This window comes from Colossoma macropomum, unplaced genomic scaffold (genome assembly GCF_904425465.1).
Source record: "Colossoma macropomum unplaced genomic scaffold, Colossoma_macropomum, whole genome shotgun sequence".
NCBI lineage: Eukaryota > Metazoa > Chordata > Actinopteri > Characiformes > Serrasalmidae > Colossoma > Colossoma macropomum.
In genome coordinates, this window is record NW_023494788.1 from 25,444,346 (window position 1) to 25,472,269 (window position 27,924).

General features: G+C 38.1%; 1 protein-coding gene across 1 annotated transcript in view; it reads right to left on the reverse strand.

The window, feature by feature from the left end:
- Positions 1-861: 861 nt before the first annotated feature.
- glra4a (glycine receptor, alpha 4a) overlaps positions 862-27,924 on the reverse strand; it is a 67,639-nt gene continuing 40,576 nt past the window's right edge. Inside the window, exons 5-11 of the mRNA XM_036567735.1 lie at positions 26,003-26,226; positions 21,351-21,433; positions 15,930-16,067; positions 15,616-15,830; positions 15,319-15,468; positions 6,612-6,928; positions 862-943 (exon numbers count right to left, since the gene is read on the reverse strand). Of these exons, the coding sequence (XP_036423628.1) occupies positions 862-943; positions 6,612-6,928; positions 15,319-15,468; positions 15,616-15,830; positions 15,930-16,067; positions 21,351-21,433; positions 26,003-26,226 (1,209 nt within the window). The remainder of the gene's footprint in view (positions 944-6,611; positions 6,929-15,318; positions 15,469-15,615; positions 15,831-15,929; positions 16,068-21,350; positions 21,434-26,002; positions 26,227-27,924) is intronic.

Here is a 27,924-nt window from a genome sequence, read left to right on the forward strand (position 1 = left end):
TACAAATAAAAAAAATACATATATTGCTTAAACAGTTTAAATTCCCAAGCCTACATGTAAAACAGGTCACATTAAACTAAAACTGATAAAACAAATGAGCTTAGCAACTAGTATTACACCACATTCTTTTAGCTTGCAATATTTAAAAAAACGAAAAAATAGCATGAAAATATGTACTAATTTGGACAACTAACTGAACATAACATGTTATCCAGTGGTTATCTGTCCAAAACACCGATGGATGTTAGATATTTTTGAAGGGTTAACTAGGATTCATCACAGAGCACAGTCAGCATGTCTCACCTTTAAGGAAGCACACAATACTGTGCTTTCCTTGTTGAGCACCAACACTAAAGAGAGAAACAACGCGTAGCGCGTATACTGCCACCTGGTGACCAGAACTAGTAACAACACCTTACAGTAACATGTAAATATAATGAACTCCCCCACCACCCAGCAAAATGCTGGCCAACAGTAAATGGCTAGTGCCACTCCTGAGCGGCACATGCCAGTGCCTTTACCCTCAGTAAATGGCTAGTGCCACTCCTGAAAAAATAATAAATGAAAACAAGAACACAAGCCTGCGTTCCTCTTGTCCTGTTTAATAAACACACTGATAAATGGTCTATACATTAGATTTAGCATGAATAACACCACAATGAAGTTTGAGTACATCTGTAACACGAGCTGCTTTCTTCAGCTCTCCGTGCCACAACAAAAGCCCAAAATGACAGACTATCTGCACAGAGTCTTTAGGTCAACATTCCTCCATGACTTCTCCCAGGTTCTGATGGCCGATGGTGGAGCTATGATGTACTGCTAATTAGCCCAGCCGAGTAGCCGCTATCCAGAGTCTTTGCCTTACTCACAGGAGCTGTTGGTATGTGCCTGTTTTGAGAGGCACACGCCGTTTCTGTGTGGCGGGTACCACTGGCGAGTGCCACTAACCGAGTGGCACGAGCGGCATGTGCCAGTTGTCGGTGTCAGGTGCCATTCGCTAAGTGGCACATGCCAGTATGTGCCATTTCCGGACGGCGGAGTTGCCACTTCCTGCTGCCAGATGCCACTTCGGGACTGAACCCCCTCTCACAAAAGGCGTAGCACTTGCTGGTTCTTTAAGTCCTGGAGTGTCTGTCTCTAGCTCAATAGAACTGCCTGGCGTTGATCCGTGTCATCAGCATTTTATTCTAAAGGGCATGTTTTAAGAGACACCGGGGCTGCTCAGTCATTTATTTTAGCTAACGTGCTGCCATTTTCTGTCTTTCTGTGGCTCGTTTGTAGTATGTCAGGGGCTTGAAATGGGCTATGTTAAGGAGCCATTGCACCATGTTCAGTTGTGTACTGACCTGTGTTCTGGTGTATTTAAAGTTGCTGTCTGCCCATAGCCCATTTCAAGCCCCTGACATACTTCCCTGTGAAGGGAATTGATTTTATTTTGGGAAATGACAGCTGGAGGAAAGGTTTTGCCCATTTTAGATGTTTTGAGTACTCCCAGCGCTACTTTCGTGTCCTCTGACGTTGTTATGGATCAGTTTGATGTTTTTCCCGCCTGTCTACTTACTCGAGCTCAGTTTCAGAAGTTGGGAAGTATGGTAGATTTAGCTGACTCATTTCTTTCTGGTGATGACAAGTCTGAAGTTTTATGTCCAGCAGTTACTGTCAGTTCAGGGCAAAGAGCAGGAAAAGACCAAAGTGACTCCACTGATATCTCTGACAAGCAGCACCTTGAATGGGCAGTTGGTCACAGTCAGCTTGTTGAGGCACAAACAGCAGACTCTAGTTTGAGTAAATATTTTTCCATGATAAGTAAACCAGAGGAAGTACCTGACAAACTGGTAACATATTTTGTTGACAACAATGTATTAATGCGCAAATGGAGTTCATGTAAAGATCCTGATTCTGACAGTGTTAATCAGATTGTACTCCCTGTGGTGTATAAGCAGTAGGTGTTGTCTCTAGCTCATGACAGTCCTTGGACAGTTCATTTGGGTGTTATGAAGACGTATAATCACATCCTTAAACATTTTTTTTGGCCTGGAGTGAAAACTGACATTTCAAACTACTGTCGCTCGTCATGTCTGTCAAATAACAGTAAAGCCTAATCAAACTATTCCATCAGCTCCTTTGTGTCCAATCCCAGTTGTTGGTGAACCATTTGAAAAGATTCTGATTGACTATCTAGGACCATTGCCAAAGACAAAAACAGGTAACCAATTTCTACTCACTATCATGTGCACCGCTACACGCTTCCCTGAGGCTGTGCCTTTGCGGAAGATCACAGCTCCAGTGGTGATACAGGTGTTAATTCTTTTCTACTTTTGGGTTGCCTAAAATAATCCAGACTGATCAGGGTACTAACTTTTTTTATCTAGACTCTTTGCACAAGTTGTGAAAACTTTGAACATTCACCATGTAGTTTCTAGCCCTTATCATCCAGAGTCCCAAAGAGCGCTTGAACGATTCCATCAGTCATTAAAGTCTATGCTGCGCAAATTCTGCCTGGACACCGGAAAGGCCTGGGATGAGGGTATTCCTTTGGTTTATTTGCAGCTTGTGAGGCAGTACAAGAGTCCACTGTCTTTTAGCCCTGCTGAGCTTGTGTTTGGACACACTGTATGTGGTCCATTAAAGTTACTAAGAGTCATTTCTAGCTGATACTGTAGGAGAAAACACATCTGTACTGGATTATGTCAGTAAGTTCTGATTATGTTACTGAGACTCCAGAGCAGAAAAAGAGCATTCGTGTATGTCATGTTAATATGCTGAAGGCTTATCGTTCCAGAAATGCACCTGTTGGGGATGCTGATTTCAGTTCAGCTCCTATGGCTGTTGTAAGTACTCTTCCTGATGTCCCTATCACTGTTGATGCAGATGGGCTAAATTTCCATAGCCAGACTCTCCCTTCTGCCAGACTTTCAAACACTCAGGCTGTATCAGAGTTACTTTAGACCATTTGTCAACAGAACAGCGTGATGACCTTGTAAATTCTTGGACAAGTTTCATATCAATATTCAGTGACGTTCCTTTCCAAACTACTGTTTTGCAGCACGACATTAAAGTTACAACTAGCACTCCAGGTAAGCAACACCCATATAGGGCTAATACTGCCAAAAGAGCTATTATGCAACAGGAAGTAGAATATCTTTTAGAACATGGTTTTGCCAAGCCCAGTAAAAGTCCCTGGAGTTCACCTTACTTATTGGTTCCAAAACCTGATGGAACTTTCAGATTTTGTACTGACTACAGAAAGGTCAATGCTGTTACATTATCAGACTCTTATCCTCTACCTCGCATGCATGACTGTGTGCATGGTAAGTCCTTTTATCTGCCAAGTATATGTAGCCAGTAATGCTAGTTTCCTGTGCTCCTTCTAGCTCTCTCTCTGCTGTTTTCTCTTTCCCAGCGCATGCCTGGACAGGCAAGTTGGGCGCACCTATACATATGCACACACAATAGTGGTCGGATTGTTTAGACACATCAGGTAAGGTGCGAGTACCACTCGCTGTATTTTGGTGAGGAATAGCCTTGGCTAGGCAGATTAGACTTTGGTTTTCTTGGTTTCATTTCTTTGGCACCGTCCTCCATCCACCCTTGCGGTTGGTCAATGGTCTTGCATACTTGGTGGTTAGTTAACTCCTTTTCTTTTAATCTATATGCATTCAGCTCGGCTTATTGTATTATCCCTCTTTCCTTGTAAATATATTGTTCCTGCATCAGACACTTTTGCACGTGAGAAGCAAAGTAAAGACTTGATTGCAAGCGCCACTACTGTGTACTTGTGTCCTTCCCTTCTGTCTCCATCACATGCCATGTTATTTCCCCTCCACCCCTAGTTACATCTGAGGGGAACGTAACACCATATAATGTATCTTGTACTATTTTTTTATTTTTATTTTTATTTATTTATTTTTTTTTAAATTAAGGTCAAAGTAGATTTATGAATCACTGCTTTCTGTTTTTATTTGCATTTTACCTGATCTTTTGTGAAACTGTGTTTGAATATACATATAGTATGTTTTACATACACTTTCTCAGGTCTCTATTGCTGTATGTATTCTGCAGTGTTTTTACAGTGATCAGTTTTCATTTGTTGCATCTGGAAAGCTATGTAAAGTCTACTGGATGTGTAACCTCTGCAGAAGCACAATGACAACATATTGAATTATTTGCAGTTTTGCATCACACAGTTTGAATTCCTAGATTGAAGTTTTATTTATTTAAATTGAGACGTAAAGAAATACACATTTGTGCTGTCTGTTGACTCTATGTAGAATATACATAGTAAAACTTCTACTTTTAATATCACATCATTAGCAATATACAGTATCATTCATCACAAATGTAATACTAAATCCCATTGTTACTCTTCATTAGACAAGAATTTATCCATGTTCATTTGCATTGATGTTTAAAAAATCTTTCAAAGAGCATAATGACCTCTTAATAAAATTCAACTTAGATGTAATTTTTTTTCTTAAGTTAAAAAAAAGAATAAAAATCTGCTTGGTACCTCAAATGTAGCTAAGGCAATGAAGCAGATTAACAGCTCTGGCTATTTGCTTGGTGAAACATACTGAGAGAGTATGAGAATGAGATAGATAACATTTAACATTCAATTGAGAACTGCAAGGGATTCAAAAGAGCAAATAATTAGAACGCATGACAGAACAAATTAAGTGTGGATTTAACTATGCCTGGAGTGAACAATACTGCAAAACCCACATGAAGACTCATCTCCTACAAGGTTAAAAATGTTGATTAATTTTATCTAGCTAGCAATGCTAATGATCATTATGTTAGCATATAATGTTAATGCCAGCTAGCCAGTACACACACACACACCTAAACCGCTCATCCTTCTGGGTCACGGTGGGGTGTTGGAGCCTATCCCAGCTAGCCAGTAAAACTACAATAAACTTTGTGTGTTTATAATATGATTATGGGGTACTTTGCTCCCTTTCTGAAAAGGCTCCTCGCCCTGAGGTTTTAACTTTACATTTTCACTTCAGAAGAAAAAAACTAATTTTCTTCAAGACACCAAATTAAATACTTTCTCCTCCCCCATTAAAAGAAAATTGTTGTAAAACTTAACATAAATGCATAGAACACTAATATCCCATGACAACAGCTTCCCCAACAGACTTCATTCAAAAAGGTACAAATATAGCCAGAGCATAGCCATTTGATAAATGTGCTGAGATTTGATTCAGTCCCATTATTTGGTCAAGATATAAATAAAGAGTGGGAAGTTATACCAGGAGGGAGTCTTCCCCCATTGTTACCCTAACAACAAAGATGGATAAGGTATATGTTACAAGCTGGTGAGATATAGAAGGCAAATCCGGCCGAAAAATTTAAAACAAAATGTAAATGGCAATGTCTTTTTGCCATTTCTTTTTCTAAACATATGCGCAAATATCCTGCCAAAATTAAAAATGAAATGAAATACCTACATTTGCAATTTCCATGAGCCATTTGAGCTATTTGTCATTTCATTTTAGTCATTATTCTGGTATTTCATGGTCATATCTAAAATCCAAGAAAATTCAAGCTTCACTTTGCCTTTTCTTCATGAAATGCGTAATATGTCAAAACTAAAATCAAAATGCAATGTTTACATTCTTATTTCTTTTTGATAGCAATAGGATGCATAGCTGACAAAATAAAAATGAAAATGCAAAACGGATAAATCAACAGCAAAGTGACAGTTTGGGATTCCGTTTTCAGCGTGGACGCGTTTTAAGTGTCAGAATGAAAAGGCAAATGCAAAAGAACATTGACCAACATGCAAATATATGTTAATTAGCATTAGGCGGGGCTACGGGGTACATTTTAGGATATCCTCAGACCTCAGAGTCAGAACGGCATCATTGCTCAGGCTAAATGACTTTGAGTCTCAAGAAAACCATCATCATGTCTCAGATCTGGTGTAACTGAACATCAGACCAAACGGCCTCAGAAAAAACTGAAAATGTTATACTGGCATTTATATCGAGAATACACAATAGTTTTCCAAGTTCTATGAACCAGTGTATATGCTCGACCATGCTTGCGTTTGGTCTGACACCTTTTTTTCTGAGGCCATAAAAGCAAAGTGGGAAATGAAAAGTAAATCACCACCAGATGGCGCCGATGTTTGTTTGCATTCGCCTTTTCATTCTGACACTTAAAACGTGTCCACGCCGAAAACTGAATCGCAAACTGTCACTCTGCCATTGATTTATCTGTTTTGCATTTTCATTTTGTCAGCTATGCAGCCTATTGCTATGAAAAAGAAATAAGAACGTAAACATTGCATTTTGATTTTAGTTTTGACATGAATAACGCATTTCATGAAGTAAAGGCAAAGTCTAGCTTGGATTTTCTTTTCTTTATTAGCTTTTCCATTTTAGATATGACCATGAAATACCAGAATAATGACTAAAATAAAATGACAAATAGCTGTCTTAAACTTATATTTATTTTTGCCACCAATGACTCGTGCTTATGTGAAAAATGAAAATGCGAATTTCATTTCATTTTTAATTTTGGCAGGATATTTGCACAGATGAAAAGAAATGGCAAAAGATTTATTTTGTTTTAATTTTAATTTCCTTTTTGGCCAGATTTGCCTCCCATTGGTGAGAAGATATTGTTTCAAATCAGCATGAATGTCTTCATGTTGTAGTACTTTGTAGGTGATCCAGTAAAATATATTGAATATAAGGAAACTGAGGGGGAACACTGCTCTGGATATGGTGTCGATACGCTTGGCTCGGTTCACAAAGTGCTTCTGGAGTGCCTCACCGTCATACAGAACCTCTACTGGAAGGGGAGCGGCAAACATGGTGTGTCCTTCTACTGCTTTCCTGTCATTTGTCTGCAGACAGTGGCCAAACCCATAACCATGAAAATAAAGGCCACAGCTCTCCTGGACCATCTCCTTTTCCTAAATAGAAAAGCAAAGGAGAGATAGATATTACAGTCTTACAATAGGTACATCAATAGAGTGAAGAAATAAAACATTTTTCCATTGTGCAAAGTACCAGAATGTTTAGCACCAGAACTGTGATTTTTCTATTGGCCATCAGTCCAGTACTGAAGGTTCTTGTTGGATGGTTTTTGGTACCTGCTCAAATGGGTTCCAACAGCACATAATGCTGGTACTCAAAGGTGGGAATAGCAGCATGTTCACTACTTTCTGGTTAAGCATACCACAAGTCTGACACCAAGAGAACCTTCATTTTTTTAAAACAATCAGAGAAAATTAATCCGTGAAACAATGAAGAGACACAGGTATAGCAGTTGAGCCCTTGCAATGAAAAACAGTGTAACATTTTTTTGTGAAAAAACATATAAGCATGGTATGTCATTGTTTGATGCCCTGTATTTAAAATACAAGGGGCACTAAAATGTAAGCAAAGCATAGTTGGCTTTTTAATAACTAACACTCTAAAAAAAAAAAAGTGGAATGGTTAATACGTGGTTTTTCATTGGAGAGGCTCAATTACTTTTCTATGGTCATTATATTTCAACATTTCATCTGTTTACATGGCAATAAACCGAAGGTGAACTATTTTGTAACACTTATTAACCTACTTATAGAGAAGCTTGTACTATTTCTGTAGTCAGTTGGAAGTTTTCATCTGTCCTCTGTCTTCAGCTGGACTACACTAATATATGACCAACACCACAATGTAAACTAGAACAGTATGTTAATGTGTTGATTGCTTGTGTTTGCCAAGGTGACTTACATCATTAGCATTTATACTAGCACCCGGAATGACTCGAGACAATACATTTAAGCTTTGATTGACTCTATATATTATTCTGTCTAATCACATTTGTGGGTGTGTTTGTGCAAAACATGCAGTCTATTGTTTCGTTTCAGTATTACCTAACTAGCAAGAAAAATGATCTACAAAGCCAGTTCACACTCTCAAGATGAAAAATGTGAGCTTTGCTTGCTGTACACAAGTCTGTGTAATTGTGGATATTTTTGTGAATGTGTGTGCAGAATATATGTATAAGCATATCACATATATCATGTTTTTCATTTTGTTTTTTCAATTTTATGTTGCCAGCTAATGAGATTTAGGCTTATACTACAGTGGCATAAAATTGGCAAAAAATAAACTGTCTCCTGGGACTAATTATATGACTGGTCACTGTCAAGTAAAAATGTCTGATCATGATAAGCCTGTGCATAAGGCAGTCATTTTTATTGTTTGCAATTTAACCATTCCATTCTCTCTCTCTGCTCTATCTGTTGCTGTTTCACTTGCTTGTCTGCATTCTTGCCCTGGTAAAGCTGTGGTTCTGCTTCCTCTCTCCATTCTTTTTCATCTGTCACCTTAACTCATGAATCATGGGTAAATGGATCATCATGGATCATAATAATTTGCTACACGCTATTTATATTAACACTGAAGAACAAATAACTAAAATTAAAAGATAAGGTAAGAACTAGTCATTCCTTTGTGAAAAAGATCTGTAGTAATACTACAGGGATTTCTACATGATTCCTTCTTTTTTGTATGTGCTTTTATGAAACTGTAAGATTTCTGTAATGATGTGGTGTATTATTCTTCTGTAATGTGTAATACACTCTATATACTATTCCGGTAGTACTGTGTTTTGTAGTTCAGCAAAATGATCCAGTTAAACTAGGTTGCAATCAAATGTTGATTTTGATCAGCTGCGCAAAAAACAAGAACTTCAAACAGACACAGAGGGTGTGTCAGACTTCTTGTTCTTGTTCTTATTATTATTGCTATTATCTTTTTGCTGGATTTTTATCTCGACCCACAGTTTTTGAGATGTCAGCACCAAATCAACTCTGGCACGCCCGGACAATCAAAGTTATAGACCCCTGGGCGCAAATGTTTGTCCCTGGCTACTTGGCTACTTTTTTGGTGGTCAGGGAATTTTTCTATGACATAGCAGGTTACATGAGGGTTGTGCAGCACCATGATGGCAACATACTAAGTGTGGTGTTGGGCGTGTAGTACTAAAAAAGCGTTTTTAAAATTTGATTTACTTATTTATTTTTTTGGGAAGAATTTTAAATGTTCTTACCAAGCTGTATAGTCTGGGGCTTGTGGTATACAAAAACTAAAATTGGGTTATCTAAGTATTTCTAGAATATTGTGTAAATTTACATTATTTGTCATTTATTTGTTGTTGCAAAAAGAACTGAAACCATAGAGCTGCCTAGGCTAAGGCATGCTGCCATGGCAGGCACTGAAAATGTTTGTGAACATTTATATTACCTTTGATGAATGTGTGAAAGTAGACCATGGAAGTAGCTGCAAATTCAAAATATATTCACAAAAATACTAGTTTGGTGAAAAAAAAAAACCCTGAAAGCGCTGAAAGCTTAATGGCGAAGAGTGGAACGATAGCTAAGCAGTGAAGTGAGGAAAAATGTAGGCCTTTTGGGAAAGATGTGGAGAGTGTCAGGAATACAAGTTTTGAAATCAGTTTTTTCCACTGTGCCGCTAGTTAAGTACCCACTGCGAGTCAAGGCAGCTGTTTAGACTGTCATAATTGCTTGCAGGGCCCCCCTTGTGGCTTGGGCAAATGGGCACATGCCCATAAACCCAATGGGATAATTAAGGCCGGAACTCCAGAATGTATGATTCAATTGTGAATGGCGGGCTTGTATACAGCTTTTTAAATTGGATGCATGTTTTCTGCGCAGCATAGGATAGGAATGATTGGTGGAACTTTGTGGCCAAAGGTTTGTACACCCCTCTTATGTCACGGTGATAAAAGTACATTAGCAACCCTTGCACCTTGCACCTCACCTGGGATACCATAACAACCACCTAGCAACCCTCTGACAACCACTTGGAACATCATAGCAATCACTTATCAACACCCTAACAACCACCTGGTTACATAACATAGTAACCACTTAGCAACTTTGTAGGTACCACCCGGAATATCAAAACAACCATGTAATAACACCCTAGCAATCACTTAGAATGTCATTGCAATGGCCTAGCAACGCTCTAGCAATCACCAGAGATGCCACAATACCACTTAGCAACAATTTGGCAACAAGGGGGGGTCGACATCACAAAAATATTATATCACAAAACTTCAACATATGTTCTTGATGATGATCTACATGATCTGCATCACAATATTTAGTTTTGCTGAGGTTTGAAACACTGGAAAAGACAAAAAAGAAGCACATATTTACAATACTGTCAAAAACTACAAAGACAATAAATTCTATTCAAAATTTCACATATAGCACTGCACTAAATTCAGTTAAACAGGATTGAAAACAGCCCCCTTTATAATGAAAAATGCAGTTGGTGAGTGCTCTTTAAGTACTGATGAAATTCACAACATGTTCAGAAAAGCATGTGACAATGTGACATAATTCATCACAATAACAATAAATATACCACCAGAGATGCCATAACATCCACCTACCAACACCCTAGCAACCACCTGGAATACCACAGCAACTACCTAGCAACCACCAATTGCTTAGCAATACCACCGCACCTATTTGAAACACCATATCAACCCCTAGCAAACACAAGAGATAGCATAGCAACCATTACGCAACACCCATATCAACCACAATATCCACTTACCAACATCCTAGCAACCACCTGGAATACCACAGCAACTACCTAGCAGCACCCTGGCAACCACCTGGAATACCAAAGCAACCACCTGGATTACCATAGCCACCACCAATCTAGCAACCACCAATTGCTTAGCAACACCACAGCATGCACTTGAAACACCATATCAACTACCTAGCAACCCCTAGCAAACACAAGAGATAGCATAAGCAAGCATTTAACAACATCCATATCAATATGATATGGAATATTACAGCAACCACCTAGCAGCACCCTAGCAGCCACCTGGAATATCATAGCAACCACAATAGATACCAGAGCAGCTACATTACAAAGCCCTATCAGTACTAATAGCTACTAAATCTACACATACCTGAAAAAGCATTTTGCTGAGGGGCTAATTATGTTGATTGACTTTTTTTTTTTCAAATACATAGTAATGTGCATGTTAACGTTACCAACATAGTTGAAGTTGGCTTCTCGCCAGCTTCTTATTCAGTTTTCCATTTCACTTTAAATGGAGCAGCAGTTAGCTTCTAAGGTGCCAGCATATAACTGATCCACAAATGTCTTATTCAAATTTTGTTTTTCGTCAGAAATTAGCCCCTAATGAATAATTTATGGTGGAACAGAAAAATCAAAATGAAGCTCGGGAATAAGTAGCCAGTTTCAGCTTTAAATGTTATCAGAACTAGTAACTGTAGGGGGTGGGGTTGTGACATGTGCAGTGAGTGAGAAGAAGTTCTAAAGGATTTCACTGAGGAAAAAGGATGTGCATCATAACTTATGAACCAACGGTGAAAAACATTAGCTGCCCCATAAGCCCACCCCTGGCACTGGTCATGCCCGCTGATGTTCCTTAGTATGTAATTGCACAAGAGCTTTAGAGTGATGTGATTCATTGTGTTCTCATATCTTGGGTTTTTGTCATATATTACTTTTATAAACGATGAGTAACGTAATGAATTTGACTGGGACATTTTGACGACCACAAGCATCAATAAATTGGATAACATTCATAATCTAAAAGACACAGGAGACCTTTTTTCTCTGTAAGTTTGAAAAATAACAGACCTCTAAAAATAGGGCTGTCCATGAGAAAAATCAGGACGTCAAACCTACAAAAACAGAAACCTACATTAAGCATTATTAGCTGATAGTAGTGATGTAGTTTCAGCCTCAAATGGTCCACCCACACGTAGACACCATGTATGATACATTCATGCACGCTAAGCTGTCCACAAAAGTGCAGATGTGTGCAATTCAGGTCTAGAAGACAAAAATCAAAAGGAATTTTGTTCCAAATTCTGTAATAAAATCCTGGGGAAGGCTTTTTCTTGAACTATTTGTTGCAGAGGTGGATAGTTCAAAGGGGAGATGGCAATTTATGGTCTAAAATGCCTACTGAGGTGTGAATGGGGATAAACATGGGAAATAAATGAGAACCCTAAACAAACTACTGTCTTGTGGGTATATAACCTAATATACAGATCTTACTGTGCTGCCGTTTATCTTCAGCATTTTCTGTCACATGTTCATTTTTCAATAAGATACGATATGTCTAATTAAAAAAATAAATAAAGATTCTTTCCAGCATCTTGGAAATCTCCATTCCATACATCCTAACTGTAGATGGTATGAACATATGAAATATTGTGGAAAAGTATTTAAAATGTATGAAATAGACAGGTACATGTATATATAGTCATATGGAGAAGTAAGCACACCGCATAGACTTTTTTAGGTATTTGGACATACAGATATCTTCATTTAAACAATGTTGATAAATAAAGGTGATATAATTTAACAAGTGACACCTAAACTTAACATTTTTGTCATCCTTTATGTAATTGAAATAAACAGAAATGCAGTTTTCTTATGTGGAAAAAGTAAGTACACGACTATATGTATATGTATATACTCCCATTTCTAACAGGTGGATAAAATTAAGCACATAGCCTCACAGTCTCAATAGACAAACACTGACAGTAGAATGGGTCGTTCTGATGAGCTCAGTGACTTTAAACATGGCACTGTCAAAGGATGCAACCTCTGCCACAACTCAGTTTGTGAAATGTATGTCCTGCTACATCTGTGTCGTGTGTAAAGCACGCCATCACTGGACTCTGGAGCTGTGGAAACGTATTCTGAGTGATAAATCACGCTTCTCCATCTGGCAGTCTGATGGATGAGTGTGGGTTTGGCGAATGCCAGGAGAACATTACCTGCCTGACTGCATTGTGCCAACTGTAAAGTTTGGTGGAGGAGGGATAATGCAATGGGGTTGTTTTTCAGGGGTTGGCTTAGGCCCCTTAGTTCCAGTGAAGGGAAATCTAAATGCTTCAGCATACCAAGACATTTTGGACAGTTGTATGCTTCCAACTTTGTGGTAACAGTTTGGGGAGGGCCCTTTTCTGTTCCAGTGTGACTGTGCCCCTGTGCACAAAGGAAGGACCATAAAGGCATGGTTGGGTGAGTTTGGTGTGGAAGAACCCTGACCTTAACCCCATCAAACACCTTTGGGATGAACTAGAACAGAGATTGCGAGCCAGGCCCTCTCATCCATCATTAACATCTGACCTCACAAATGGACTTCTGGATGAAGTCCACAGAAACACTTCAAGATCTTGTAGAAAATGTCCAGGCCAGGCTGCCCCAGCAAATTTAACCCAAGAGATGCTAAAAACAGTCTTTGAGAACTCCAACATTTCATCAGAGTATCAGCAAGTAGCTTTTGCCACTGTGGATGTCAATGTGCATGCAGCTTTCATTAGAATGAACTGCACAAATTTGACCTGCATGGGAAGTGCAACAGAGAGAAGCATTTGCTGTCTAAAAAGAACATTGAGGCAAGACTAAGGTTTACTAATCAATGTTTATTCAAGGTCCAGGACTTCTGGAACAAAGTGCTGTGGACAGATGAGTCAAAGATATGAGTTGTTTGGCCACAGTACCAGAAACCATGTTTGGTGAAAACAAAAAACTGCAATTGATCAGAAGAACCTCATACATAAAGCATGATGGTGGAAATGTTATGGTTTGGGCTGCTTCAGGGCCTGGCCAACTTGCAATCGTAGAATCGACTATGATTTCTCTTTCATACCAGAGAGTGCTTGAGGACAATGTGATGCCTGTGCAGGATAAAGGACAATAGGATGAAGATCCCAAACATATAAGTAAATCCAACAAGTAATGGCTAGAAAAGAATAAACAGAGGGTTGTGGAATGGCCTAGTCAAAACCCAGATCTGAACCTGTTTTGAAATGATGTGGGGGATTTGAAACATGCTGTATAAATATTAAGACCCTCAAACACTGCACAGTTTAAATAATTCTGCATGAAGGAGTGGGCAAAAAATTATCTCAGTAGATGCCAGAAACTGGTATACAGTTATAGGAAATGCCCACAAAAGGGGCAATACCAGTAACTGAAGCCAGGGGTATACTTACTTTTTCAACAGAAAAAAGACATCTTATTAAATGTATTTTTAAATAAATGATAGCAAAGTCAAAATACCTTTACCTTTTGTTGTATTATGTTACATTTACCTATAAACACTGTTTATCTGAATAGCAAAAAGAAACATCTCTTGGGGTGTACTTACTTCTTCACATGACTGTACCTGTATACTGCTTTTAAAAAAGTAAAATACTGAAAATGATATGTTGTTTCTTTTTCAGTCATAAGTTCATCATTGCTAAAAAATATTATAAGCACATTAAAGCAATCCAGACATTTCATAATCATTTAATATTTATTACCTGAGATTCTTACTCATGTTGAACCAGCATTATGGATAGCAATTGCCATTTTTTTACCTAGAAAATGAACTAAGCCTGGACAAACTAAATCATACTAACTTAACCATTTAACTAGCCTAAACGTACATAGGCTACTACAATGTGACATTATCTTTGTTGCGTGATTATGCCAAGGACAGTTCTGGACTTTAACTGCTTAAATACTTTTTCAGTGCATGCCCTTGTTTTACAGAGGGCATGATTGAACCTCCTCTATACATTTGGTGCAGGATCTAAACAGGACACGAAAGAGCAGTTTACAGTTTTGTTTGGTTTCCATGTGTGGCTGGTGTTGGTACGCTGCTGTTCATTAAAGTTAATATTTTTATCTTAGTATTTGGTAAGCTATGATATTTCTGATTCTACAGTGTTGTGTTGTAATGGTAATGCTGAAGAAAATGTGTTGATAGTTAAGTATAGAAGCCCACTGCCCACGGTTTATTGGGTAAGGGGAGTCATAGCCCCTCAGTCATTACTTTTGCCCCTTGCCAAATTTATCCTGCCACTGGGCCTATGTTGTTCAGCAAGTTAAGTATAAATGTCTGCTTCTCACACATAATGCACTACACAGCCCTGCCTAACATTATCTCTCTGAACTTTCGTATCTTACACACCATCTACTATTAGTCCCCAGTCTGACATCAGTGAGGTCTTTCAGTGCTATGGCCCTCAAATTCCGATATACCATCCCTTGACACCTCTGTGACTGTTCTTCCTTTGCTTTTTGTGAGACTCATCTTAAAACATTCCTTTTGTCTTAAAAAGTTTCACATTTATTCCTCCTAGTCTCTCTTTCCTTTTTTTTCCTTTCTCACAACTGTAAAGTGACCTTGAGGGTAAGAAAGACACTGTATAAATTAAAAGAATGATTAAATAGGCATTCTTTTGATATGCATATGTGGATACTTGTGTGAGTGTGCTAGTCTTACAATTCTCTGTCTCCGCTGCCTCTTACTCAGTCTGATGAACTCCTTGTGCTGCCGTGAAACAAAACTGACTGCTGCATACTCCAGCAGTGCAGCAAACACAAACAGCAAGCAGATGGCCATCCAGATGTCAATGGCTTTTACATAGGAAACCTGAGATAGAAGGTCATTGTAATTCTGTATCTAATCCAACAAAATGCTGCTGTTCTAGCGTCCAAAAAAGTAATATTACAATTTGTCTGAGAAGAGTGGAATAAATACTTTATCCAGCTAAATAAATGAGTAATAAGGTTGTATTACCTTTGGTAGAGAGGCCCTTGAGCCTGAGCTTTGGGTGGTCATAGTGAGCACAGTGGTAATTCCAAGCCCCACTCTGGCTGGAGCAGCATCCATGTTAATCCAGAATGAAATCCAGGACAGTATGACGATCAGCAGACTAGGAATGTACATTTGGATGAGGTAGTAGCCCATCTGTCTCTTTAAGTGAAATCTTGCTTCTATGCAGGTGAATTTACCTGTGGGACAGAGATTCATATCCACTCATTTGTCTTGTGTTGCACAGCCCTAAAGTAGACGTACTGACATGGATAATGAAACCATGTGGGTATCAGTACCTGTATTGTAGTATTTAGTACAGTATCCAAGATCCTTCTCCTCCTTCAGCACAAACTGTGGGAGCATCAAGTCATCTGCCACCTGAACAAGACCCTCAGAAAGCCACTCGAAAACCATTTCATTCATGGTGTAGCCAACTGCACAGAGATATATGCATATATCTCATGTGTAACAGTAGGTACACCCCATGAAATGTTTCTTTTTTTGTGACGTATGTGGGCATACCAGCATTTGATCACCAGATGGCATCTACACCAACTTCATGCAGAATTATTAGAATTAAGCTGTGCAATGTTTGAAGGGCTTTTTGCATGTATAGCAGCATTTGAATTGGAATGATCTGGGCTTTGACTAGGTCATTACACAACACTCTATTTTTTCCTTTTGAGCTATTCCTTGGAGCGTTTACTTGTATGTTTGGGATCTTTGTCCTGTTGGAAGGTTCACCTTATCAGCTTCAACGTTTTGGAAGATGGCCTCACATTCTCCTAAAGCACTCTCTGGTATGAAAGAGAATTCGTAGTTGATTCTATGATTGCAAGTTGGTCAGGCCCTGAGGCAGCAAAGCAGCCCCAAACCATAACATTTTCACCATCATGCTTTATAGTTGGTATGAGGTTCTTCTTATCAAATGCAGTCATTGGCTTTGCCCAAACATGGCTTCTGGTACTGTGACCAGTACCCCAAATGATGATACCTCAAACTCCAATAACAAAGCTCAAACCAGATCATATATCTGAGGTTTAATAAGACAGGTTCCTATAAGATATTCTCTAGTGGTGTTCTAATCATTAGCACCTGATTAGGTGCATCCGATTTCAATTTGAAACATTCGAAGAGGTGATATATATATATATATATATATATATATATATATATATATATATATATATATATATAGTAGTGTATTTGCTTTTTTTACATAAGGAAATTGCATTTCTGTTGACAAAAATGTTAATTTTTGGTGTCACTTGTTATATATCACCTTCATCTGCCAGCACTGTTTACATGAAGACCGGATATCTGTATGTCTGAATAAGCTGAAAAAGTATAAACTGTTCATGGGGTGTACTTACTTCTTCACATGACTGTTCATATCCATATATTTCTTATTTCATTTTCAGCCACTTGAAAGATCAGCTGCTCGAGGGCCTTAAAATGTTAAAATGTGTGACTGAAGGCTTGCAAGTTTGTTATAATAATGTAGAACTGGTTAATCCAGTATCCAGACGTCAAACTACACAATTCTATGTGTTTATGCTGGCAGGTCCCAAAACATGTCTGCTTCAGAAAAGATTTTTTCTGACCACTTTATTATATGTTCACATTTGTGTAAGAATAATTTCAGAGCATCTAAACAGTAAACATGGCCCAAAGGGTGAGTACATTCCTTCTAATTTGTGGGCAGATTCATCAAGCATAAAGCCATACAATCTTCATAGATAAACACCGGCAGTGAATGGGTTGTTACTGAAGAGTTCACTATAAATTTTTCTATAAATAATAATGAAGGATATAATTCATTACATTGTAGCGACTGCACACTGTGTAGTGTATTTCAATTAGGGGTCGGAATATCTAGGCACCTCACGATTCGATTCAATTACGATTCAGAGGGCTATGATGTGATTATAAACTATTATCAATGCATCTTGATGCATATTTTTTTCTATACAGGATTTCTTTTTTTCTCACTGTGCGACGACTTGGTACTTTCAAAGTAAAGTATTTGTAATGATCCATAATGAATTTACTTTCAATATCTTTTATTAATAAAACAAGCAATGTGCCAAGTCAACTGTAAGGCTCTCATTCACTGCTCTTGTTTGGATCACATGAGACGCGAGCTGCCACTCATCTGTGATAAAATGTGCTATATAAGATTCTGTGGCAGTGGATGTCCATGCTTCACGTTACAGCCGTCCTACCAGTTTTCTTCACTGATTCTATAACTTCAGTTTTGGTCTCGTTGTAGAGAGTGGGGATCACTGTGTCAGTAAAATATCTTCGAGATGGGACGCTGTATCTCGGCTTCAAAGTGTGGGACATAGCGCGAAAGCCCTGGTTCTCAGCGACTGAGAACGGACACAAATCCTTGGCAATAAAAGTTGCGATAGTGTTCGTAATTTACTTCACCCTTACCGAGTTGGGTGGAAGCTTGACCTCACTTGTTCAATGGTCTGTTGGTTGGCAGCAACTACAACCGTGTGATATGGTTTCTCATGTTTGTCCTTTCCAAAATATTTTGGTCTAGTGTGACACAACTTTTATATAGTGTGGCTCCTGTCCAGGTCCTTTTTTCCTTCATAGAAGCCAAAGTGCTTCCATACGCTGGCTCAGGGGTCAGAATCATACCTAGCTAGTAGCAAACGACAAGACAAAGAGAAGGATTTAAGGCGAACATCGATAATTTGGCATTCATAAGCACTCAGCTGGTTTCCTGGCACGTTTAGTCTGCAATAAGAAACTGTTAAACGCTAGTCATGAAACTAAAGTTAGTTTCTTGTTTGAATTGTCCCATTCCACCTTAAATGGTGCAGCAGTTACATTCAGGCGCCTCAGGCACCATTTAAGATGGAACAGAAAAATTTGAACAAGAAGCTGGCGAATGAAAAGCTGACTACAGCCTCGTAAAAAATTGAACGTTGAGAGATATTTACAGGAAATTATTCTACTTTTGACGAAAAGTATCCTGCTGGGGATGTGAGAATAGCGGCTATAAGTCTGTTCTTGGTAGTTAATAGTAGTTACTTAAGTGTTAATGCAGCAGGTACTCATTTGTTCTTGCTTAGTTCCTGATTAGTTACTTAATAACTACGAAACAGTATTGTAATGTGTTACCATTCGAGGTGATCAGATTACTGCCCCCCCAACATCCATCTGAACTAATCTAGACCTTTTCCAACATCCACCATAGACTGATTATAAATTCTTTAACTGTTTGGAAACTGCTATAAGACTTTCTGTACAGTTTACACTTGACAATGTTTGTCCAGAGGTCCGGAGACATGTGTTATAGTCACAATGGCTAATAGACCCGAGCAATATTTAAAAATAACTAGCACAATCATTTTTTAGTTAAGAAATTGCAATTATTGATAGTACTGCCACCCTACCCTAGCCCCCCAAAAAGTAAATAAATAAAAAAAAAATACATGCAGTCTCTGACCTATTTTCTATTCTGTTTTAATCTATATATATTTTAATATTAACTGTTTCAATGAAAATCTTGAATAAATTTAAATTATAAAATACTAGTAGTCCAATATCTTTTGAGAACTACTTCATCTGGCATTATAATAAATGTTACTGCAAACACGTGCGTTCATGAGCTTTTTCTGCCACAGATTCAATGGCAACTTGTGTGCTTCTAAAGCCATGCCCACACGCTTCCCACATTAAAAACAAGGCATTTTCTATCATTACAGCAGCGTTTTCATAATTCAGCTAACCACCGGGACACTTAATCTGTAGAGAAAATACTGCACACTGGCTATAGACGGGGATCAGAGGAACTTTCTCTTCAGGTTAGAGTTGGCATTTTTTCGATTCCATTCACATGAACTAAATTAAGGGGAATCCGTGCAGTAAAGCTTGCATTACAGTGTATAGCAGAGAGAAAAAACACAGGCAGTTTCTTTACAAACCTCCCTCTCTCTCTCTCTCTCTCTCTCTCTCTCTCTCTCTCTCTCTCTCTCTCTCTCTCTCTCTGTGAAACTGGCTGCTGGTGCATAAACCTGCACACTTCTTACGTGAACCCTAGTTTCCCAATGTATTTTAAGCTGTTTAATAGTAAATTAGTCCTCTCTAATTCTCCCCCAGTTCTTTTACCAAAACAGCGATTATCACCTCTTGCACATCATCATCGGGTTACTTGTTCATTATCGACAATATCTGATTACATCAGCCTATTGTCCAGGCCTATTGGCTAATTAACCTACCACCTACCATTTTGCAGTACTTGATGTAGAGGTCTAGTGTGAGTAGTTGATTACTGTGATTTTCTCGTTGCTTTATCACGGTATTGAACTTTTTTCTTTACCACAGTCAACCACTATTACTTAGCTAGGAAAGTAGCCTATAGAAACTTGCACAGCTCAGTGAAGAAACAGTGGAGCAAGCTAATTCTATGTTTTATTGGTGTTAAAAAAAAAAAAAACATCTTTCCATGCCTTTTTGCACAACTTACAGCGGCATGCACCTGTGTAAACATTGCCACGGTAAAAGCATCTGCCGACAATCTGTGACGATCAAAGAAGAGCTTTTTTCCATTTCTTTTGTCTATTTAAGGTGTATTAAAGTCATGTGAATGCAAGAAAACAGCGTTTTGTCCATGACAACCTTACATTTTGTAATATTTTCACTGGCATCACAAAACTTTTTGATTTTAATGATCAGAAAAATTAGGGGAAGGGGTCTTACTTTCAAGTTGGGGTGGGGCACAAAAGCGAGTTTCTAAGGGTTTTGAGCAATAAAAGAGAGTTGCAGTATTTGGGTAGGAATAACTTGACTGGCCTGCATAGAACCCTGACCACGACCCCATCAAACAACTTTGGGATGAACTCGAATGAACTTACTAATGCTCTTATGACCGAGTGTCAAGTCAAGACCACAGGTGTTGTTACAAAGCAACTTTACAGAGAATCCAAGTGCAAGCCAAAGTGAGCCAACCAAGGGCTACATAAGGAAGGAAAAACTCCATAAGAGCAAGAGGAAGAAATCTTGAGAGGAACCAAGACTGAAAAGGGGAACCTATCCCCTATCTTGTCACCTCCGGATAGCAAAACACAATGAAAAAGAATGGAGGGAAAGGGTATTCATTAACAAAACTGAAACAAATAAACAACAAATAGTACAATAACACATCGTGTACACTATACACAGTTGTTGTGACAAACCCCCTTTTAATACCCTTGATTTCAGAAGAAACATTGGATGAGCAGGCATCTGCAAACATTTAAATACATATATGTTCTATATATTCACACAGAAGAAAATGATCCACTCTGATCCACTCATACCAGTGCAACACGCAGTAACATGCCACCACCACACAAATGTTACTGCAGTGCTGAGAATGATCCATCACCCAAATAATATCTGCCCTTTGGTGGTCCTGTGGGGGTTCTGACGATTGAAGAACAGGGTAAAAGGAGGCTAACAAAGTATGCAGAGAAACAGATTAACTAGAGTATGTACCTGTAGAACTACAAAGTGCACCTATATGTTAAATGGAGCTGATAAAATGGACAATGAGTGTACAAACAAGGAGGTGTTCCTAATAAAGTGCTCGTTGAGTATACATCAGTACTTTTATCACATTGAACTTTTATGCTTAAACACATCAACTTTTGTCACATGCCATTATAGTATAAGAATAAAGAAGGCACAGATTGGGAGAACGGGAGAAGAGGCGACTCAGCTTTCTAACTGCATCATACAGGTCTGAGTGTCCACTGGAAAATTCTTCAAGTCCGTTGGGCAGGACAATATAAGTGATAGCCTGAGACGGTGCAAAAATAGAAGGAAGAAATACATGAATTACATGAGGTCAAGGAAGAGACAGTAGATCATAAAAATAATAAGAGACACTGGTATGAACAGTGCTGTTTATTGTATCTGTAAACAAGCCATAAGTTACTGTGCTTTCTGATCACATGGCTTCTCAGTAATAGCAAACTAAATGCCTTACACAATCCTCTGTTAGTTTGTAATAATGACACATTAGACTTTCAAGCAAGCATGGGAAACACCACAACAATCATCCAGTCTGGATGGAGTTTGGATAAAAGAAGCTTTGTAGTAAAAATAAAATAATAACACAGCTGGCCCAGATTTTTTAATATTCCTTTAGTGTTCTATGATGTAGGTTGAGACACTAAACACTTTAGACTTATGGTTCCTATCACCTCCACTGTGAACAATTCTGACTTGGTAAGTTTCTCTGGAACAGAATATTTCACATCAAACCACTGAATGACTGTTTTCATTTTAATCATTTAATTATGCAAAAACATATAAAATCAGAGATATTCCCATTTAAGCCTAATAGGCCATATATAAAGACACACACACGCATAGTGTGCGTTGTAGTCAACATGTCAGTAAGTACGCCTCATCTGTCTCTTTAAACATAAGTGTCTGTGGCCCGGTGACACCAGGAATCACATCCAAGGCTAAAGCATCCGAGGAGGTCACTTGTGGAGCTTTACATCTTGTTGTTTGGCTGGTTGAGCTGTAGCTGAATATCCTCTAAAGCCAGAGATGCACTGTGCAATTTTAGAAATCTTGTTCTTTGGTGAGTTACACTGTAAATCTGAATAGACCACCATACATGGACAAAGTTTACATTTTATATACTCACACTCTGTAGGAAAATAATCCGTTCATGCTACATGAAACGCAGCCTCTACAGACAGCTCTGTTTTCAAATAAAGCTGTTTCATTCCAAATAACATTCTGCATGCCAAGTACTGAGCAAATACGCAGAGAAACTGAGCAGCGCTGTGCACTGAAGCTAATAACCAGAATGTACATGGTAGGACTGTCTACAGCCTGTTTTACAGCGAAAGTATCAATGTATTTATGCCTCACAACTCTTCTCAGTCAAACAGATTAAAGTCAGCATAGACAGACTTTGGTAGGAATTGTAGATTTTTTCACCTCCGTGAGCGGGTGTGCAAAGTGTTAGGTAATATCTTAATCCGCTTTCTGCTTTTTATTGTTTTCCCTGGATACAAACACTCAAGCAGTGAAGAACAACACTTTTTGTCCACAATAATTCTTCACCCGCCATCACCAAACTTGAAAAGAGAAGTAATGCAATATGTCTAAGCAGTTACATTACAAAATGAACCAATCACATAATCCCCACATGACGCCTGCAGAGAGCTTACACACATGCAGCGGACTGCACCACCTAATTACTGAGTTCAGGTGTTTCAGCCACACCCATTGCTAACAGGTGGATAAAATAGAGCACTCATAGCCTTGCAGTCTTGAGAAACAAACACTGGCAGTAGATTGGGTTGTCATAGGATGCCACCTCTGCCACAAATCAGTTTGTGAAATTTCTGTCCTGCTATATCTGCCCCTGTTAACTGTAAGTGCTATTGTTGTGAAGTGGATGCGCCTAGGAGCAACAATAGCTTAGCCACAACACGGTAAACCACACAAACTCAGAGTGTTGCCAGCAAGAGCTGAAGTGCACAGTGCCTATCCTCTGTTGAATCACTCACTAAAGAGTTCCAAATTGCCTCTGGAAGCAACATCAGAAAAAAAATAACCATGCTTCAGGAGCTTTATGAAATGGGTTTCCATGGCTAAGCAGTTACACACAAGCCTAAGATCAAAATGCACAATGGCAAGCGTCGGAGGGGAGTGGAGTCACGCTTCTCTATCTGGCAGTCTGATGGACGAGTCTGGGTTTGGTGAATGCCAGGAGAACATTACCTGCCTGACTGCATTGTGCTGAGTGTAAAGTTTGGTGGAGGAGGATGTGGAGGATGCTGTGGGGTTGTTTTTCAGGGGTTGGCCTAGAAATTCATGCTTCAGCATACCAAGATATTTTTGACAATTCTATCCAACTTCTATCCAACAGCTTCCAATTTTGTGGGAACAGCCTGGGGAAGGCCCTTTTCTGTTCCAGCATGACTGTGCCCCAGTGCACAAAGCAAGCTCCATAAAGGCATGGTTGGGTGAGTTTGGTGTGGAGGAACATGACTGGCCCGCAAAGAGCCCTGACCTCTTTCCCCATCTAACACCTTTGAGATGAAATAGAACGGAAACTGTGAGCCAGGCCCTGTCGTCCAACATCAGAATCTGACCTCAGAAATGCTCTTCTCGATGAATGGGCAACAATTCCCACAGACACACTCCAAAATCTTGTAGAAAGCATCTATTGCTAGACAACCAGTGCTACATCTCTTTGTTCATGCCACTTGTTTTCAATGCAGTATTTAGCACACTAGACCATAACAGTGCACTAGATGAGCTAGAAAATCTCACTGGGACTGGCACTCTCTTGGTTCAGATCCTGATTGCTACCAGTTAATACACGTGAAAAATTTTCTGAATTTACAAAAATATGGTGTCCCAAACAGATCTGCTCTAGGACCACTCCTATTTTCTTTGTACACATTGTCACAAGGTGCCATCACTCATAAGCTATTAAGCCAACCTAAATGATGGATATAAATTCAGTAAGATTAAGAACTGTGTATACAAATTTAGAGACTGTATGTTAAACAGTTTCATGCTCTTACTAGTAATGTGCTGATCCAGTCCAGATCCATCATTGGCACAGAGTACTAGAATCAGCCACTCAGCTCAGCTTAGCAACGGATCTGCTGGCTGATTTGTTTTATCTGTTTATCTATCTATAAAAATTAAAAGCTTGCATGTAACATGTTTTTGGTATTTTAGTTAACAGTTGAACAACGAGCCCATTATACAGATTTTATAGTATATTAAAAAGTGTATAGTACTGCACTCAAAACAGACATAACACTGAAACACATACAGTACAAACACAATATACAGTATAGACATCAACCAAGAAACAAAGCAGCTTTGGATGGTGATTATTGATATCGTACATTAGGTATAGCCCACTTTGGTAATGCCCGATTCCTCCTCCCAAGCAGATTTCAGAAAATCTGTAGTTTCAGTTTGAGTGACTGTGATTCATTCTGGTGGTCCAGTTGAGCAATCCACTCAACCATGATGTTGGAGCTCTGTGCCATGGTTTCCTGCTCCACAGTTACCTCTTTGTGGTCCTGGCAAAGCTTTCTGAGTTCCTTCCCCAAATCATGGCATAGTTTTTGAGCATTGGATAGTGCCTCCGTCCAAAGAGCTTCTACGTCCCTATGCAAGTTCTGAGGGTAGCAATTTCAGTTTTAAAATCCTCCAGGTAGGCTTGACGGGATAGCTGTAGCTCATATCTTTTCACTATTTTGCTCTTGAAAGTTCACTTTCAAAAAGAATATGACTTTAAATTGTGCTGTCTCATTCAGTGTTGACCATGGCTTTGGAGTAGGTTATCAAATCACAAATGTTGAAATGTTATTATGTGTTGACATTGAGAGAAAAAAAAGGAGAGCTGTAGAAGTGCGTGCAACATGTTTTAAAGAGTTGTGTTGAAATATTGTTTATGATTAATGCCTTTTTGCTAGTAAACAGGAACATTTGCCTATTTTTAAACTCTGTTTTTCATATGCAGCTACACGTCTTAATAGATTTTTTTTATTATTAAAATAATATAATAGCTGTTTTAGCCAGAATATCTTATAGTACTTTCAATTTTGTACTTTGATTCAAGTACATTTTAAAGTAATTACTTTCATACTTTGTGTCAAGTAGAAATATAAAGATAAATATAAATATTTTAATATAAACACAGAAATATAAAGGACTTTTAATTTTATTGGAGTAATATTTTAGAAGAAGCATCTCTACTTCCATTCAAGTACTGTATTTGTGTACTTGTTCCACCACTGTAGCTAACTAAACTTCATTCAAACCAAATAGCACCTCTTCTGTAGGTTATAGTCAAATTAATCTCCATGTGTGACATAAAAGTTTGATAAGTCCAAATCATGTGACATAAGCGTACAAACTGACTGTAATACATAATGCATAATAAACTAGCTATATAGTGTAATGTACATTTATACATATTTCTAGCCAACCTTGTAATGCCTTATAAAATTATAATTTTGAATGGTATTCATAGAAACCCAAAGGAAGCATGTCTCTTAAGATCAACATGTCTTTGTCTCAGGAGAAGTAAAGCAGGTCTCAGTATTGTAATAATAAAGGATGAATGATTTCTGAATTTTGACGGTTGGTAGGAGAGTCTAGGAGACATAAATGAGATAAAGAGGAGATCTAATTTATTTCTTTCCTCGGGGAAGGGTCACCAAACTTTTCTATCTGATTTGGTTGATTTAGAGCCATACTAAATTAGACTTTTGTGTTGCCTTGGCAGCATTTTAAAAACACAAATAATATCCAAAATTGGTTCCTACAATGATAACATATTTCTTCCCAGCTAAATCTTATCCCCTGTTACCTGATGCTATACAGTACATTTCCATTCTGGAAGATCCGTAGTAGCTTGTTATCGGTAGTGACTTTGTGGAAATTTGTACCCTTCTCGTTGGCAAAGAAGAGATCAGGTTTCCATATAGAGTCCAGCATAGAGGGGTCCAGATCCAGAGATGTGTCTGGATACTCACAGTAGGCCAGTCGAGGGTCATTCCACTCTTGACGCAGAAACACATTAAGCCTGTAGTTCTGAAGAGAAACGTATTATAAAATGCAAATCATTATAGAGAAAACTTATTCAAATCTAACACTTTTCTAAAATAAAACTCAAATTCAAAACGTGATTCATCACATTTTTAGATTTCCACTTTTAACATTATTAGTTTTAACATTCTTTAACAGCAGCTCACTGACCACAAAACACACAGGAACTGTAGAACAAACATTTATTGAATGTTAATTACAAAAAACATCAAAACCACTTAGGCTGGAACTAAGACCGGTCCAGCTGGAAATATCTCTCATTACTTAAGTTAGTCACATTTACCAGTAAGGATACATTAATTAACAATACAGACAGTATTCATCATTATTTAATGGTAATGTGTAAGCAATGTGTCTATTAATCATAAATAATATAGTAATATTGATAACCAACATTATTTTAGATATTATTAAGTAGTTCTAAGTATTATGCTACATAACATGTAGCATAATAATTGCAATAAAAACCTAAAGACTTTTTGATTTATCAGTGTTTATTGTACTTATTAAATCATCATATTTTGTAATAAAATCTTAATTTATTCACTAGCAAATAACTGATAAAATTGGCAAATGATTAAGCTTCATTATCATGAATCATTATCATTTAGCTTAAGCTATCATGTAAAAGTCAGAGACCATCCTTTATTTATTTATTTCCAGTCAAAACAGCCATTAAGTATGTTATTCAAAAAGAAATGATATGTTTAGCAGAAAATTAAACAGAAGCAGAACTACAAAATATAATATCCAATGTTCCAGTATTTATTGTGCCCACTCTTTGCCTTTATTACAGCTTCCAACCTTTGTATGAGACTTACTTTCAGTTTTTCAAAGAAACCTACAGGGATATTTTTCTACAACTCAAAGTTTAGTCTTGCATTTTGTGCTTTTCACAATTGAAGAAATCCTAAACACATTCAATGATGCTGAGGTCTGGGCTCTGTGGTGGCTAGTTTAATGTTCTGAGAGCAATATCAACTTTATTGTTTGGTATGTCCTCACCTTCTTAGCAGTGTGCAAATCTTTTACAAATGGTATTGCCTGTTTGGATATGGTTTGAACAGTCTTTCATTGTTTCAGCAATATACTGCAATTCTGTTACTTTCAAAAATCTCCATTTCTAGTGCAATGTTTCTTCTTTTTTTATCTTTTTTCCCTTTCTCAGTAACAGCTTCTTGACAGCTACACATCCTTTCAGTATATGGCAGGTTTTGGGAGTCAATACACGTGGGAATACCCACATTAACACGTACACGTAATTTTGTGTTAATGGGGGTATACCCATGTTTTAATGTGGGAATACCACACCTAATTTTGTGTTAATGTAGAAATACCGACATTAACATGTACACATAATTTTGTGTTAACTTTTGTGTATTTTTTTTGTAATGCCATGTTAATACTGAACCTGTTAACATGATACATTCACATTTTCTTTTGTGTTGAATTAGAATTTTATTAACACTTGATAACACTAAATAACAACATTACTCCTTTAGTGAATTCAGCATACATTTTTCAAAGATACTGGTTACTTTTGTAGATCTTTCCATTTTTATTAAGACATGTTATCAGGTGAGCAAAGACAGTGAAACACACCATTCTGCCATTGAGGTAGAATTGTTGCCTAGTGACTTCTTTGTTTCCTGTTGCAGAGCCCTTCCCTTCAGTAATCCATGC